General features: G+C 45.5%; 1 protein-coding gene across 1 annotated transcript in view; it reads left to right on the forward strand.

Moving 5' to 3' along the window:
- LOC126355819 (serine-enriched protein) overlaps window positions 1-17,782 on the forward strand; it is a 238,020-nt gene that overhangs the window by 183,217 nt on the left and 37,021 nt on the right. Inside the window, exons 4-5 of the mRNA XM_050006265.1 lie at window positions 1,474-1,585; window positions 10,717-10,874. Of these exons, the coding sequence (XP_049862222.1) occupies window positions 1,474-1,585; window positions 10,717-10,874 (270 nt within the window). The remainder of the gene's footprint in view (window positions 1-1,473; window positions 1,586-10,716; window positions 10,875-17,782) is intronic.

Consider the following 17,782-nt stretch of genomic DNA (forward strand, 5'->3'; position numbering starts at 1 on the left):
ATAAAGGTGACAAGTAGCGTAAACTTCCTAAAACTGGAATAAAATCAGAATCAATTATAATTATGTCTTTCTGATCCACAATTTTATTCTGCACTCGTTCTTACTTTTCTCACAGATTGATATTTTTGTACGTAAAACTGCACGGCTAACAGATGCAGTATTATCTGATTTTCTTGGTTTATTTATCCTGTATTAGTTTCACTTCAAAATAACACAAAGAGATGAGACCATATTACGCAGAAGGTAGGGAAGTACGCGCATTCTGCATGTCGAGCCGTCACATTAAGGTGTGACCTTAATACATGGGGAAACTCCGCAACTAAATAGAATTCCTTTCCTGCAGGCGGAGGAGTGAGGTCCCGGCTAAGCACCTCTTCTAAACTACTGAAACTGATGTTTTCACACAGATGTCGACTCATCAACAATCAGTCAACTTTATGCCTTTCTTAATCTTCATCCCATCAGTGACAATGAAAGTTTGAGTCACATTGGCGGCGTTTCTCAGATAACGTAGTGGTTCAGGCAGGTAGTAAGGTAACGTGGTTACGTCCTGGCAAATTTTTCCTGTGCCACGACGTATTTTGTTTCTGGTAAAATAACTGTCTGACGTTCAACATTATGTTATTGGGAGCGTTGTCGTAACAAAGGAGTTAATCTTTCCATTTCCCTACGCTGATCCTTTTTCATAGTATTTCACGTCGTCTGCTTGGGAAGATGGTTCGCTGTAGTGCAAATTCATGGTGAACTGTCCCCTTCATGTAAAGAAAACTAACAAATGTCACTTTCACGATGTTTCTCGGCTGTTTTACTTTACTCATCGTGACGATGAAGCACTTTCCTGTGAATAGCACGCTTGTGCATGTCTTCTGCGTCGCACCACTTTGCAACTCTCTGCTGGAATAGTGGTGACAAACCTTACTGTTGTTTCATGTCCACGACTGAAGTGTAGCAGAGTTTGTGAACAGCGCCTACGAAAAGAAGCACTGTCACTTATCTGATGGTTCCGCACCAATATGGCTTTGCCGTACGATTCAGATCTACATGTAGAAGAGAAACGTGACAGGGGACCCCATCAGTACTATCCCTCCACCTGCTCGAAAGAAACTCCATTTAATTTTCGTTCGCTAAACCCGCTCGTTAAACCTGGGCAATATCTGAAGATTAAATCAAGGAGGCGTTATCTGCTCTACAGACTTTCAGTAATTTCCTTTTTTGTACTAATCGGAAAGGATACGATTACTACGTCGAAGGAACGTGGGCCAACAGGGTCTCGTGCGATGCGGACCTGTTGAGAAAGGCGCGAACCTGTGTCGAAACTGAAGCGTGTCTGAGGAGGATTGCAGGTGGCGGAGGGCACTTAGCCGTGAGCTCGAAGGTGCAGCCGGCGGCGGCGGCGGCGGCGGCGGCCACCGGAGTGCCCCGCACGCAGGCAGTGCAGTAGGGCCTCACTGAATGCTGTGTCTGGTGGTGCAGGGCAACCAGCACCACACCCTCATCATCGAGGAGTTCGAGCCGGACGTCTTCCGTCAGCTCATCGAGTACATCCACACCGGCTGCGTCACGCTGCAGCCCAGGACCTTACTCGGTGAGTAGCGACCAACAACGTACATCTCACATCGTGGTTAGATAGCAAGCTCACCGGACGATGTGCTAGTCACCCTCTCAGAAGAGCGCACTGGTCACGTTAGGTGGTGTAGAAGTGGTACCAGGTTGTCGAGTAACGGTACAGAAAGGCTTCGGCGACTCGATATCATTGTTGCTGATGAGTCTTCCGGGTTGTACGGCCGTGGTCGAACGACCTGTCTGGTTCCTGACGTTTCGTGCGGAGTTGAGCCGGACATCTTCAGAGGCGCTCCTGGCGACGCTAACTCTTGTCGACTGACCAAGGAGTAACTCTGAAGATGATCAGTTTATTAATGGACTGAGATCCGCCTTCTGTTCTGAAGAAGGTGTAGTTATCTACACCGAAACCTAGGTAAACCCTAGGTGTTTTTTCGCAATCGAGGCGGATCTCAGTCCATTAATATATTAACAAACGATTGCTGACGCGCTGCAATGTTGAAGGTTCTTGAAGATGATCAGCGCAGCTCTGGATGGAACATCAGGAAACAAAAAGTTTCTTCGACCAAGGCCATACAGCGCGGAAGGTTCATCAGCAACTATGAGAGCAAATCAGAAAGTCTTTGATCCTATTTTTTACTAGCTGTTGGCTGTTTACATACAGGGTTGGGCTGTTTGGAGGTGGAGACCAAGCAGCATGGTCATCGGTCTCTTCGGAATATGGAAGGATGGTGAAGGAAGTTGGCCGTGCCCTTTTCAAAGGAACCATCCCGGCATTTACCTGAAGCGATGTAGGGAAATGACGGAAAACCTAAATCAGGGTAGCCGGACGCTGGCTTGAACCGTCGTCCTCCAGAATGCGAGTCGAGTGTGCTAACCACTGCGCCACCTCGCTCGGTTTTTTACTAGCCAAAGTGAGATTCATACATGTAATGACAAATATACATCCTAATCTACAATTCTCATACTGTCCCATCGCAGCAGTAAATTTGAGATGCCCCTGGGGTAGAATTGGACTGGCTGACTACTGAGCCACCGTCGAACTGCTCTGTTCTCTCAAGATGATCAGCGCAGCTCTGGATGGAACATCAGGAAACAAAAAGTTTCTTCGACCAAGGCCATACAACGCGGAAGGTTCATCAGCAACTATGAGGGCAAATCAGAAAGTCTTTGGCCCTATTTTTTACTAGCTGTTGGCGGTTTACATACAGGGTTGGGCTGTTTGGAGGTGGAGACCAAGCAGCATGGTCATCGGTCTCTTTGGAATATGGAAGGATGGTGAAGGAAGTTGGCCGTGCCCTTTTCAAAGGAACCATCCCGGCATTTACCTGAAGCGATGTAGGGAAATGACGGAAAACCTAAATCAGGGTAGCCGGACGCTGGCTTGAACCGTCGTCCTCCAGAATGCGAGTCGAGTGTGCTAACCACTGCGCCACCTCGCTCGGTTTTTTACTAGCCAAAGTGAGATTCATACATGTAATGACAAATATACATCCTAATCTACAATTCTCATACTGTCCCATCGCAGCATTAAATTTGAGATGCCCCTGGGGTAGAATTGGACTGGCTGACTACTGAGCCACCGTCGAACTGCTCTGTTGGATTCATTGTTGCTTGTCAAACGCTGTCTTGCCACAATTTGTTCAGCAGTTAGAAATCACTTGGGGGCGAGGTCTGTATTGTACTGTGGTTGGTCCAGAATACACCAGTGAAATTCCCGAAGCTTTTTGACGGTTCTGAATGTCTCATGTGGTCTAGCATTGCCACGGAGCATAATCACATTGTCCACACCGAGAAACCTTCGGCGCCTTCCGTTGATGGCAGACCTCAGACGTCTTGCTCGCACGTCGATCTCTTTCACCACTGCATCCACTCGGGCAAAATTGTCGTCAGTCAGCGACGAACGCGGCTTCCCAGACCTCTCATTGTCATGCAAGACTTGGCGGCCATTGTCGAACTCACAACACCACCACGCCACAGTTCTCAAAGCGAGACAGTTTTCTTCGTATGTGGGCTAAATTTAGTTGTAGGTCTCGACTCGCGTTCGTCCCTTTCTCCTTCTTCCATGCAATTTATGGAACAGTAAAGGGGAAAGACTAGCTCTCTACCTTGTCGTATATCCCTTTTATTGTTCCCTCCGAGTTATGGTACATATTGTGTATTATCAGCCTATTCCCCCCCCCCCCCCCCCCCCCCTCCCATGAACCATGGACCTTGCCGTTGGTGGGGAGGTTTGCGTGCCTCAGCGATACAGATAGCCGTACCGTAGGTGCAACCACAACGGAGGGGTATCTGTTGAGAGGCCAGACAAACGTGTGGTTCCTGAAGAGGGGCAGCAGCCTTTTCAGTAGTTGCAGGGGCAACAGTCTGGATGATTGACTGATCTGCCCTTGTAACAATAACCAAAACGGCCTTGCTGTCTGGTACTGCGAACGGCTGAAAGCAAGGGGAAACTACGGCCGTAATTTTTCCCGAGATTTACTGTATGATTAAATGACGATGGCGTCCTCTTGGGTAAAATATTCCGGAGGTAAAATAGTCCCCCATCTCCGGGCGGGGACTACTCAAGAGGATGTAGCTATTAGGAGAAAAAAAACTGGCATTCTACGGATCGGAGCGTGCAATGTCAGATCCCTTAATCGGGCAGGTAGGTTAGAAAATTTAGAAAGGATAATGGATAGGTTAAAGTTAGATATAGTGGGAATTAGTGAAGTTCGGTGGCAGGAGGAACAAGACTTTTGGTCAGGTGACTACAGGCTTATAAACACAAAATCAAATAGAACTAATGCAGGAGTAGGTTTATTAATGAATAGGAAAATCGAATGCGGGTAAGCTACTACAAACAGCATAGTGAACGCGTTATTGTGGCCAAGATAGATACGAAGCCCATACCTACTACAGTAGTACAAGATTATATGCCAACTAGCTCTGCAGATGACGAAGAAATTGAAGAAATGTATGATCAAATAGAAGAAATTATTCAGATACTGAAGGGAGATGAAAATTTAATAGTCATGGGTGACTGGAATTCGGTAGTAGGAAAAGGGAGAGAAGGAAACGTAGTAGGTGAATATGGACAGGGGCAAAGAAAGGAAAGAGGAAGCCGCCTGGTAGAATTTTGCACAGAGCACAACTTAATCATAGGTAACACTTGGTTCAAGAATCATAAAAGAAGGCTGTATACATGGAAGAAGCCTGGAGATACTGACAGGTTTCAGACAGATTATATAATGGTAGGACGGAGTTTTTGGAACCAGGTTTTAAATTGTAAGACATTTCCAGGGGCAGATGTGGACTCTGACCACAATCTATTGGTTATGACTTGTATATTAAAAGTGAAGAAACTGCAAAAAGGTGGAAATTTAAGGAGATGGGACCTGGATAAACTAGAAGAACCAGAGGTTGTACAGAGTTTCAGGGAGAGCATAAGGGACCAATTGACAGGAATTGGGGAAAGAAATACAGTAGAAGAAGAATGGGTAGCTTTGAGGGATGAAGTAGTGAAGGCAGCAGAGGATAAAGTAGGTAAAAAGACGAGGGCTAGTAGAAATCCTTGGGTAACAGAAGAAATATTGAATTTAATTGATGAAAGGAGAAAATATAAAAATGCAGTAAATGAAGCAGGCAAAAAGGAATACAAACGTCTCAAAAATGAGATCGACAGGAAGAGCAAATGGCTAAGCAGGGGATGGCTAAGCAGGGATGGCTAAAGGACAAATGTAAGGATGTAGAGGCTTATCTCACTAGGGGTAAGATAGATACTGCCTACAGGAAAATTAAAGAGACCTTTGGAGATAAGAGAACCACTTGTACGAACATCGAGAGCCCTGATGGAAACCCAGTTCAAAGCAAAGAAGGGAAAGCAGAAAGGTGGAAGGAGTATATAGAGGGTCTATACAAGGGCGATGTACTTGGGGACAATATTACGGAAATGGAAGAGAATGTAGATGAAGATGAAATGGGAGATACGATACTACGTGAAGAGTTTGACACAGCACTGAAAGACCTGAGTCGAAACAAGGCCCCCGGAGTAGACAACATTCCATTGGAACTACTGACGGCCTTGGGAGAGCCAGTCCTGACAAAACTCTACCATCTGGTGAGCAATATGTATGAGACAGGTGAAATACCCTCAGACTTCAAGAAGAATATAATAATTCCATTCCTAAAGAAAGCAGGTGTTGACAGATGTGAAAATTACCGAACTGTCAGTTTAATAAGTCACAGCTGCAAAATACTAACGCGAATTCTTTGCAGACGAATGGAAAAACTAGTAGAATCCGACCTCGGGGAAGATTAGTTTGGATCCCGTAGAAATGTTGGAACACGTGAGGCAATACTGACCCTACGACTTATCTTAGAAGCTAGATTAAGGAAGGGCAAACCTACGTTTCTAGCATTTGTAGACTTAGAGAAAGCTTTTGACAATGTTGACTGGAATACTCTCTTCCAAATTCTGAAGGTGGCAGCGGTGAAATACAGGGAGCGAAAGGCTATTTACAATTTGTATGGAAACCAGATGGCAGTTATAAGAGTCGAGGGGCATAAAAGGGAAGCAGTGGTTGGGAAGGGAGTGAGACAGGGTTGTAGCCTCTCCCCGATGTTATTCAATCTGTATATTGAGCAAGCAGTGAAGGAAACAAAAGAAAAGTTCGGAGTAGGTATTAAAATCCATGGAGGAGAAATAAAAACTTTGAGGTCCGCCGATGACATTGTAATTCTGTCGGAGACAGCAAAGGACTTGGAGGAGCAGTTGAACGGAATGGATAGTGTCTTGAAAGGAGGATATAAGATGAACATCAAGAAAAGCAAAACGACGATAATGGAATGTAGTCGAATTAAGTCGGGTGATGCTGAGGAAATTAGATTAGGAAATGAGACACTTACAGTAGTAAACGAGTTTTGCTATTTGGGGAGCAAAATAACTGACGATGGTCGAAGTAGAGAGGATATAAAATGTAGATTGTCAATGGCAAGGAAAGCGTTTCTGAAGAAGAGAAATTTGTTAACATGGAATATAGATTTATGTATCAGGAAGTCGCTTCTGAAAGTATTTGTATGGAGTGTAGCCATGTATGGAAGTGAAACATGGACGATAAATAGTTTGGACAAGAAGAGAATAGAAGCTTTCGAAATGTGGTGCTACAGAAGAATGCTGAAGATTACATTGGTAGATCACATAACTAATGAGGAAGTATTGAGTAGGATTGGGGAGAAGAGAAGTTTGTGGCACAACTTGACCAGAAGAAGGGATCGGTTGGTAGGTCATGTTCTGAGGCATCAAGGTATCACCAATTTAGTATTGGAGGGCAGCGTGGAGGGTCAAAATCGTAGAGGGACACCAAGAGATGACTACACTACGCAGATTCAGAAGGATGTATGTTGCAGTGGGTACTGGGAGGTGAAGAGGCTTGCACAGGATAGAGTAGTATGGAGAGCTGCATCAAACCAGTCTCAGGACTGAAGATCACAACAACAACAACAACATCAGCCTATTCCTAAAATTTACTCCTATTTTCCTAAAATTTTCGAACGTTTTACACAGTTACAGAACGCTGAACGTTTATTTCAGGTCGACAAATCCTCTGAAAATATCTTGATTTTTTATTAAGTCTGGCTTCAATTGTCAATCGCAACGTCAGAACCGCCTCTCAAATGCCCTCGCCTTTCCGTAAGAGAAACTGATCGTCACCTAATAAATTTTGTTTAGATGAGTGAGTTCTCTGAAATCTTTGTAATGTGATTATTTTCCTATAGTCAGTTTCAACTTGTTGACCTACAGACAAGCCGGCCGGGGTGGCTTAGCGGTTCTAGGCGCTACAGTTTGGAACCGCGCGACCGCAGGGTCGAATCCTGCCTCGTGCATGGATGTTTGTGATGTCATTATATTAGTTAGGTTTAGGTCCGCCCCCGTAGCAGAGTGGTCAGCGTGACGGAATGTCAATCCTAAGGGTTTGATCCCCGGCGGGGTGGAGATTTTCTCCGCTCAGGGACTGGGTGTTGTGTTGTCCTTATCATCATCATTTCGTCCCCATCGACACTCAAGTCGCCGAAATGGCGTCAGATCGAAAGACTTGCACCAGGCGAGCGGTCTACCCGCCGGGAGGCCCTCGTCACACGTCATTATTATTAATATGAGTTAGACTTAAGTAGTTCTAAATTATAGGGGACTGATGACTTCAGCAGTTAAGTCCCATACTGCTCAGAGGCATTTGAACCATTTTCAACCTAAAGATAAATAACTAGAGGACTGTAAATTAGGGTTAGCCTGAATAATAGAGAAGAACTTTTCGATTCACTTCAATTTCATCACTAATTCCTGAAATGTTCAAATGTGTATGAAATCTTATGGGACTTAACTGCTAAGGCCATCTGTCCCTAACCTTACACACTAAATTATCCCAAGGACAAACACACACACCCATGCCCGAGGGAGGATTCGAACCTCCCCGGGATACCAGCCACACAGTCTATGACCGCAGGGCCATAGACCGCTCGACTAATCCTGCGCGGATCATCACTAATTCTCTTGATTCTCTGTACTGATGAAAAAGTCGAACTCAAGTCTCTTCAGGAAGTTGTCCTGTTTCCGTCGGCTGCCTGCCAAAAGCTGTGATGCACCCATACGTCTCTGCATTGTATTTTGGGACGTTCCGATTTTTTTTTGGCTATAAAAAGCTCTCCCAAACGTTAATACTCGTACAGTCTGTAGCCAAACACCGAGTACAACAAGTAACTGTCCCTGAATTTACTGGATGTGTGACGATATGATTACCAGAGTCTGAGACGGAGTGAGGTGGCGCAGAGGTTAGCAAGCTGGACTCTCAGTCGGGAGGGCGACGGTTCAAACAGGCGTCCGACCATCCAGATTAAGGTTCTCCGTGATTTCCCTAAATCGCTCCACGCAAATGTCGGGATGGTTTCTTTGAAGGGGCACAGCGATTTCCTTTTCGATCCCTGACAGAACCCGAGCTCGTGCTCCGTCTCTGATGACCTCTACGTCGTCGGGACCTTGAACCTAATCTTCGATCCTTCCAGCGTCTGAGTCTTGGTGGATATGTGACGATAAGATTATCAGAGTCTGAGACGGAGTGAGGTGGCGCAGAGGTTAGCATGCTGGACTCTCAGTCGGGAGAACGACGGTTCAAACAGGCGTCCGACCATCCAGATTAAGGTTCTCCGTGATTTCCCTAAATCGCTCCACGCAAATGTCGGGATGGTTTCTTTGAAGGAGCACAGCGATTTCCTTTTCGATCCCTGACAGAACCCGAGCTCGTGCTCCGTCTCTAATGACCTCTATGTCGTCGGGACCTTGAACCTAATCTTCGTTCCTTCCAGCGTCTGAGTCTTGGTGGATATGTGACGATAAGATTACCAGAGTCTGAGACGGAGTGAGGTGCCCCTGAGGTTAGCACGCTGGACTCTCAGGGAGGACGACGGTTCGAACAGGCGTCCGACCATCCAGATTCAGGTTCTCCGTGATTTCCCTAAATCGCTCCACGCAAATGTCGGGATGGTTTCTTTGAAGGGGCACGGCGATTTCCTTTTCGATCCCTGACAGAACCCGAGCTCGTGCTCCGTCTCTAATGACCTCTATGTCGTCGGGACCTTGAACCTAATCTTCGTTCCTTCAGCGTCTGAGTCTTGGTGGATATGTGACGATAAGATTACCAGAGTCTGAGACGGAGTGAGGTGCCCCTGAGGTTAGCACGCTGGACTCTCAGGGAGGACGACTGTTCGAACAGGCGTCCGACCATCCAGATTCAGGTTCTCCATGATTTCCCTAAATCGCTCCACGCAAATGTCGGGATGGTTTCTTTGAAGGGGCACGGCGATTTCCTTTTCGATCCCTGACAGAACCCGAGCTCGTGCTCCGTCTCTAATGACCTCTATGTCGTCGGGACCTTGAACCTAATCTTCGTTCCTTCCAGCGTCTGAGTCTTGGTGGATATGTGACGATAAGATTACCAGAGTCTGAGACGGAGTGAGGTGCCCCTGAGGTTAGCACGCTGGACTCTCAGGGAGGACGACGGTTCGAACAGGCGTCCGACCATCCAGATTCAGGTTGTCCGTGATTTCCCTACATAGGTCCACGCAAATGTCGGGATGGTTTCTTTGAAGGGGCACGGCGATTTCCTTTTCGATCCCTGACAGAACCCGAGCTCGTGCTCCGTCTCTAATGACCTCGAAGTCGTCGGGACCTTGAACCTAATCTTCGTTCCTTCCAGCGTCTGAGTCATTGTGGATATGTGACGATAAGATTACCAGAGCCTGAGACGGAGTGAGGTGCGCAGAGGTTAGCACGCTGGACTCTCAGTCGGGAGGACGACTGTTCAAACAGGCGTCCGACCATCCAGATTCAGGTTCTCCATGATTTCCCTAAATCGCTCCACGCAAATGTCGGGATGGTTTCTTTGAAGGGGCACGGCGATTTCCTTTTTGATCCCTGACAGAACCCGAGCTCGTGCTCCGTCTCTAATGACCTCGATGTCGTCGGGACCTTGAACCTAATCTTCGTTCCTTCCAGCGTCTGAGTCATTGTGGATATGTGACGATAAGATTACCAGAGTCTGAGACGGAGTGAGGTAGTGCAGAGGTTAGCACGCTGGACTCTCAGTCGGGAAGACGACGGTTCAAACAGGCGTCCGACCATCCAGATTCAGGTTCTCCGTAATTTCCCTAAATCGCTCCACGCAAATGTCGGGATGGTTTCTTTGAAGGGGCACGGCGATTTCCTTTCCGATCCCTTACAGAACCTGAGCTCGTGCTCCGTCTCCAATGACCTCGATGTCGACGGGACCTTGAACCTAATCTTCGTTCCTTCCAGCGTCTGAGTCATTGTGGATATGTGACGATAAGATTACCAGAGTCTGAGACGGAGTGAGGTGGCGCAGAGGTTAGCACGCTGGACTCTCAGTCGGGAGGACGACGGTTCAAACAGGCGTCCGACCATCCAGATTAAGGTTCTCCGTGATTTCCCTAAATCGCTCCACGCAAATGTCGGGATGGTTTCTTTGAAGGGGCACGGCGATTTCCTTTTCGATCCCTGACAGAACCCGAGCTCATGCTCCGTCTCTAATGACCTCGATGTCGACGGGACCTTGAACCTAATCTTCGATCCTTCCAGCGTCTGAGCGGAGCGGCGCTCTGTTGCAGGGGTGATGAACGCGGCTGACTACTACGGTCTGGATGAGCTTCGGCGCGCATGCGCGGGCTTCGTGCAGTGCTGCATCAACGTGGACACCGTGTGCGCGCTGCTCGCGTCCGCCGAGCGCTACATCCAGTACAAGTGCACCAAGTCGCTCGTCCAGAAGGTACGGCGTGGGCTGACGCTGCGGCTGCGTCTCACGGGTCGGTAACAGCAACAGGTGTGGAACGTGTCCAGCACTGTGCATCCAGGACAAGGGACTGTGCAGTAGTCGCATGGAAAGCAGGTGCCACGTCGTGATTCACTGAAATAATACTCGTGATGGAGGTAGCTTTTAAAAGAAAAAAGTCAATTTGTTGATTCTTGGTTATAGCAGTTACGTCTGGGCCTCTAACCAGGTAAGATTATTAGACGGTCTAGAGAAGCTTATACGCAGAGGAGCTTGATTGATCACAGATTCGATTAGAAACTGTAACACTATAATTCAGTTCTTTTGGCGTAAGCTATAAGATAGGCATCTCGTAAAGAAGTTTATTGTTAAAATCCAAAGATATTTTGTTCCAAGAAGAGTGAGAGGATATACACACACTGACAAAAAAGTGAAGCACCTTCCGAGAATGGGGGTAGAAGACCACGTGAAACTTCACCAGCTGAGAGGGTACGTGATTTATTTCAGTAATTACAAAATCAAGTCAAATTTACATAGAAATTCTGGTCGAATGTCAAAGCGGTAGGTGGATCAAAACAAAGTGTCCAGACTCTCTGTGACCAAAATGGTACTGAAACAGAGGATGACAGACTAAAGGCGGAAATACTAAATGTCTTTTTCGAGAGCTGTTTCTCAGAGGAGACTTCTCTAGATTTTCGCACAGATGACTAAATGGTAGCTATCGAAATAGACGACAGAGGGATAGAGAAACAATTAAAATGTCTCAAAAGAGGAAAGGCTGCTGGACCTCATGGGATACCAGTCCGATTTTACACAGAGTACGCGAAGGAACTTGCCCCCGTTCTTGCAGCGGTGTACCGTAGGTCTCTAGAAGAGCGTAGCGTTCCAAAGGATTGGAAAAAGGCACAGGTCATCCCCGTTTACAAGAAGGGACGCCGAACAGATGTGCAGAACTATAGACCTATATCTCTAACGTCGACCACTTGTAGAATTTTGGAACACGTATTATGTTCGAGTATAATGTCTTTTCTGGAGACTAGAAATCTACTCTGTAGGAATCAGCATGGGTTTCGAAGAAGATGATCGTGTGAAACCCAACTCGCGCTATTAGTCCACGAGACTCAGAGGGCCATAGACACGGGTTCCCAGGTACATGCCGTGTTTCTTGACTTTCGCAAGGCGTTCGATAACAGTTTCCCACAGTCGTTTAATGAACAAAGTAAGAGCATATGGACTATCAGACCAATTGTGTGATTGGATTGAAGAGTTTCTGCATAACAGAACGCAGCATGTCATTCTAAATGGAGAGAAGTCTTCCGAAGTAAGAGTGATTTCAGGTGTGCCGCAGGGGAGTGTCGTAGGATCTTTGATATTCACAATATATATAAATGACCTTGTGGAAAACATCGGAAGTTCAATGAGGCTTTTTGCGGATGATGCTTTAGTATGTCGAGATGTTGTAACAATGGAAAATTGTACTGAAATGCACGAGGATCTGCAACGAACTGACGCATGGTACGGGGAATGGCAATTGAAAGTGTAATGTGCTGCGAGTCCATAGAAAGAAAGATTCTTTATCATTTAGCAACAATATAGCAGGTCAGCAACTGGAAGCAGATAATTCCATAAATTACCTGGGGGTAGGCATTAGGAGTGATTTAAAATGGAATGATCATATAAAGTTGATCGTCGGTAAAGAGGATGCCAGACCTAAATTCATTGGAAGAATCTTGAGGAAATGAAATTCGAAAACAAAGGAAGGAGGTTACAGTACACATGTTCTCCCACTACTTGAATACTGCTTACTGATGTAGGATCCGTACCAGATAGGGTTGATAGAAGAGATAGAGAAGATCCAGCGGAGAGCAGCGCGCTTCATTACAGGATCATTTAGCAATCGCGAAAGCGTTACGGAGATGATAGATAAACTCCAGTGGAAGACTCTGCAGGAGAGACGCTCAGTAGCTCGGTACGGGCTTTTGTTGAAGTTTCGAGAACATACCTTCAGAGACGAGTATATTGCTCCCTCCTACGTATATCTCGCAAAGAGACCATGAGGATAAAATCAGAGAGATCAGAGCCCACACAGAGGCATACCGACAATCTTTCTTTCCACGAACAATACGAGACTGGAATAGAAGGGAGAACCGATAGAGGTCCTAAAAGTACCCTCCGCCACACACCATCAGGTGGCTGTCGGAGTGGGGATGCAGATGTAGAACTAGGCAGTAGGAGCCCACTCTGGCCTGAATGCAGACACTGATTCGGTTGGGGGGACGTCATAAAGCTGTTGTATCTTCTCCTGAGACATGCTGACCCGCTACTGCTGTAACTATCGTTGATATACTGGATGCTGGCACTGGGATGGAATGTCATCAGCGCTGGCCCCACACGTGTTTGACGGGGACTTGCTGGCCACGGGGGTATCTCAACGCCACGAAGGCAATTCATAGAGACACGCGCAATGTGTCAACGAGCATTGTCCTCTCCAAAAATGGCACCACGATACTGTCGTATGTAACACATGAGGACACGGGATATCTGTGACGCAATGTTGTGTTGTCTGAGTTCCCTGAGTCATACCAGTCACAGCCCAATGGCTCCCCACACCATGGTGTAGGACCTCTCCGACATAAGAAGATGGGAACTTCTCCCCAGGTCGCCATTGCGCTAGCTGACGAGATCATCCAGGGTAGATCAGAGTTACGATTCATTGATGAACACAGTACGACACCCTTCATCAACAAGCGAAGCACTCTGGTCATGGCACCACTCCATCTCCTCCTCTTCCGCTGCCCATATCTACCTCCCTCTTCTCTCTACCCTCCACTCCTGTCAACTCTCTGTTCATCTCCTCCTTCACCTTTTTCTCTGCCCATTTCTTTCGCCCTCACTCTGTCCATCACCTCCTCCCCTCTCTCCCCATTCATTGGCCTCCTATCTCTGCCCAACTCATTTCCCTTCTCTCTCTTTTTATCTCCTCCTCCCCTCTCTGCCCATCTACACCTTTCCCCTCTCTCTGACTGCGTACTCTTCCCCACTGTATCTCTCCATCCTCACCCTTACCTGTTCATCACCCTAGCTCCACATCTCCCCCTCCACTATCTCTCTGTCAGCCTCCAGCTCATCCCTCTCTGTCCACCTCATCCTTCCTCACTCTTTGCTCACATCCTCTTTCCTCTCCATCTATCCATCACCTATTCCCCTCTTTCTGACCATGTCCTCTTTCGCTTCTCTCTAATTACCTCCTCCACTGCTCTCTCTCCTACTCCCCCCCCTCTGCCCATCTCCTCTTCCTCCTCTCTCTATCTGTCTGCCACACGCCCCTCTCTGCACGTCTCGTCCATCCTCTCTCTCTGTTCCTCTCGTCCTCCCTCATTTGTGCCCTTCTTTCATCTCTAGGAATGTTCATCTCCTCCTCACCCTCTCTCTGCCATATCCTTCTCCTGTTTCTCACTATGCATCTCCTCCCCTCCTCTATTCTAAAAGTGTTCATCTCCTTTTTCCTCCCCCCCCCCCCCCCTGTTTCTTTATTCGTCTCGTCCCTCTGTTGGTCCATCTCCTACTTCCCCTGTCAGTCTCCATCTGCGTGTCTCGTACAACATAATTTTTCAGGCACCTTCAGTCGTATGTGTCGAGTAGGGATAGTAGTAAAGAACTAATAAATTAAACTTGTTCTATCATGCAACATTTTTATCGCACCTCAGTGTTCATGACGTCTTGTGTCATGATCTATGTGTCACATTTAGTGGTTTAGGTAAAAAAGTCTCCAAAATGTGTTGTGAATAGAATTAGAACAGAAGATAAAATAAATGGTTCCAATGGCTTCGAGCACTATGGGACTTAACTTCTGAGGTCATCAATCCCCTAGAACGTAGAACTACTTAAACCTACATAACCTAAGGACATCACACACATCCAGGCCGGAGCACGGTTCGAATCTGCAACCGTAGCGGTCGCGCGGTTCCAGACTGTAGCGCCTAGAATCGCTCGGCTACTCTGGCCGGCAACAAAACAAATGTTAAGTCTGATGCTGCAGTTTTACTGCTTGAACATCGAAAATTTGGTAAAAGACCATTCTTTCTCATTTTAATGTTTTGTGGGTGTTGTCAGAGAGAAAAGTTACTTTTAAAACCAAAATGAAGAGATTTGATGGCAGATGCAATTAGGAGGTATGCTGTTGGGCTCGTAACGGAACACTATAAATTGTATGAATGTATAAGAGAGGTGGTGCTCTCAAGGAATTTACATAGAATTACTTGAAACAAGGTTGACGTCGTACTTGTGAAACCTAGTTGGGTAAATTCTGAGCAGTGGTACTCTGGGCGAACTGTACAACGTTTCTTATGCCTCCATGTTGAAACTCGTATGAATGACAAGAACATAGTACAGACGATGGCTCTAATGGAGAAGTACAGTGATTCATTCACTCATCCATTCATTCATTCAATAATTCGCTCCCACACTGTGTTGCAGTGGGCTCACGACAAAGCAGGGCTTTCGGGAATGTACGGTGACCGATGTTTTACATTAACGACCAGATGCAGCAATTTCAGGCTACTTTATAAAGTGAATTCCAAATCTTGTGCTGATATACTCTCGTCCGCGCAATGAAATGGTTGTCTCAGAAGTTGTTAAACGATGAATCGTTATTTAAGTGTACTCTTCCGTAAATTGTAAGAATATGATGATTTACACAAATGAATTCTTAACACTTCATTCTTATGTGTGAGGCTAAATAATGGCAAAGAAATCGCTTGCAAAATTGGTCACTGCAACCGACTGGGTTCCATGACAGTCGAAACAGCAGAAATGTACTGTGCAGGAGCTGCAGTTACACAGAGAATAATTAGCTGTAAAATTGAGGTGGGCGGGCGTGTACGCTAATAGAAGTAAATTATTCCAGTAAAAGGTGTCCGCAGACGAGCCGTTTCCGAGATAACTGCGACCACCACAGACGTCACTACGAAATAGTTTCCTAATAATTTTTTGGAACATTATCCTCAGTAAAAACAACGATCCGTAAAGTTGTATTAAAATTATTTCATTAAAACAGTCTTGATCGCATGTATGTTGGTTGTATGTACTTCATTTTGTGACCGGTTTCGGTCTTTTAGAAGAGCATCATTGGACGATTTTTTTACTTCTTGTTGACAGCAGGGAGCGTGGAGCAGGCCGCTCTGGAGGTATGTGGAACACTCCAGCTTTCCACACCAAGCAGTAAAAGAATGGTCTGATGGTGGTCTTATGAAAGACCGAAAAGGTTCACCAAACGAAATATATACAACACACATGCGTTCAAGGCTGTTTTGTTGAAATAATTGTAAGCGCTGTCCTTGTCAGTACAAATGTATTTTAAATGTAAGTTTTTTCATTAAGTATCCATTAGACTGGGAGCGAATTTCATCGAAGGTATGCTTTAACAAGAAATGTAGTAATACTTCAGCACATTATTAGTTAACATGTGCTGTACATTTGACCGTGTTTAAGTAGATGTTCTACTTGTCGTCTTCACATTTGTAGGCAATGCTGCACTCGTCTCTGCTGTGAATTACGTATCCTTTCAAATGGTCCCAGATCGTCCCGCAAATCTTGATAAGACTATACAACTCACTGCTCTTGTTCTTCAACCACATCGACGCAAGAGCTGTACACATCACTTTTGTGACGATCCCAGAGCGAAGAAAACCCTGAGTATTGGGGTTACGTGATCTAGAAGGTCAAAGTGCAAGCCCATTTTGGGCTCTCTACCTTGAACCATTGGCACGTTAGATGTCGTGTGAGGTAGTTCGATGCCCCATCCTGCTTCTGCTACATTCGCGAGTCATGGATTGTGGGCAAACTTTGAGCCTTTTAGACGGGACTCTAAAAGTTATTATTTCAAGTTAATTTGCGCTAATTACAGTGATATTTCATACTGAAGTCATTAGTGGCTCGTAATCACACATTCATAATTATCTCGCAAATGGCTCGATATTGGACCACGATTACTGGAACGTTTTTGTTTCCTTTATCATTTGATTTCGTCTTTCGCTGTTAATCGTAATACGCCATTTATACAGCTTCACCCATCTCAAAATTCAAATCAGTCGAGATGGCGCAGTGGAAAGCACACCGGACTTGCATTCGAGAGGACGACAGTTCAGATCCACGCCTTGCCATCCAGATATACGTTTTCCGTGATTTCGCTAAATCGTTTAATGTAAATGGTGGGATAGTTCTCTTAAAACCGTATTGCCGACTTCCTATCGCTTGCTAATCCGATATTGGGCTTCGTGTTTAACAACGTTGTTGTCATTTCTTCTTCGAGACACAGTTAATATGCCTTAGCTCTCTCACATCTTTGGAAAGCATTCGTCAACGTCAACTACAAAAATAATGAAAATACGTAAAAATAATCAGACGATACAGACAGCAATGACGAAAGAACTGCGATAGAAAAGTAAATAATTCAAAAAATACGCTAAATTCTTAATGAAGTTAGACAACAACGTAGTCCGTTCCAACGCATACTGAATATGTTAACAGAACATTCAGAAAATAAATGCAAATAAAATCTTACAGTCATAAAAATAAATAATATGGAAGCTTGGACTTGTCAGAGACATAGGTGCTTTATATCCAGTCGAGTAGAAATCCGAAAAATCTTAGAATATAGTGGAAAAAACAAGGAAGTGTTCAGAAATAGGAAGGAATACAGAAATAACCCACACCGAAGAATCAGAATAAATAGTTATCAAACTTAGGGTAAATACGATAAAACTAGCATCATGAAAATCTTCAGGTAGTAAAATAGCTGTGTACATAAAAAGTACAAAGGAAATAAAACAAATAATCAGAGAATCAAAATTAGTGTTAGTAAATAGAATAGAAATATTTGGCTCGAAAAACATCAATATTGAATG

Source organism: Schistocerca gregaria, chromosome 3, assembly GCF_023897955.1.
Source record: "Schistocerca gregaria isolate iqSchGreg1 chromosome 3, iqSchGreg1.2, whole genome shotgun sequence".
Classification (NCBI taxonomy): domain Eukaryota; kingdom Metazoa; phylum Arthropoda; class Insecta; order Orthoptera; family Acrididae; genus Schistocerca; species Schistocerca gregaria.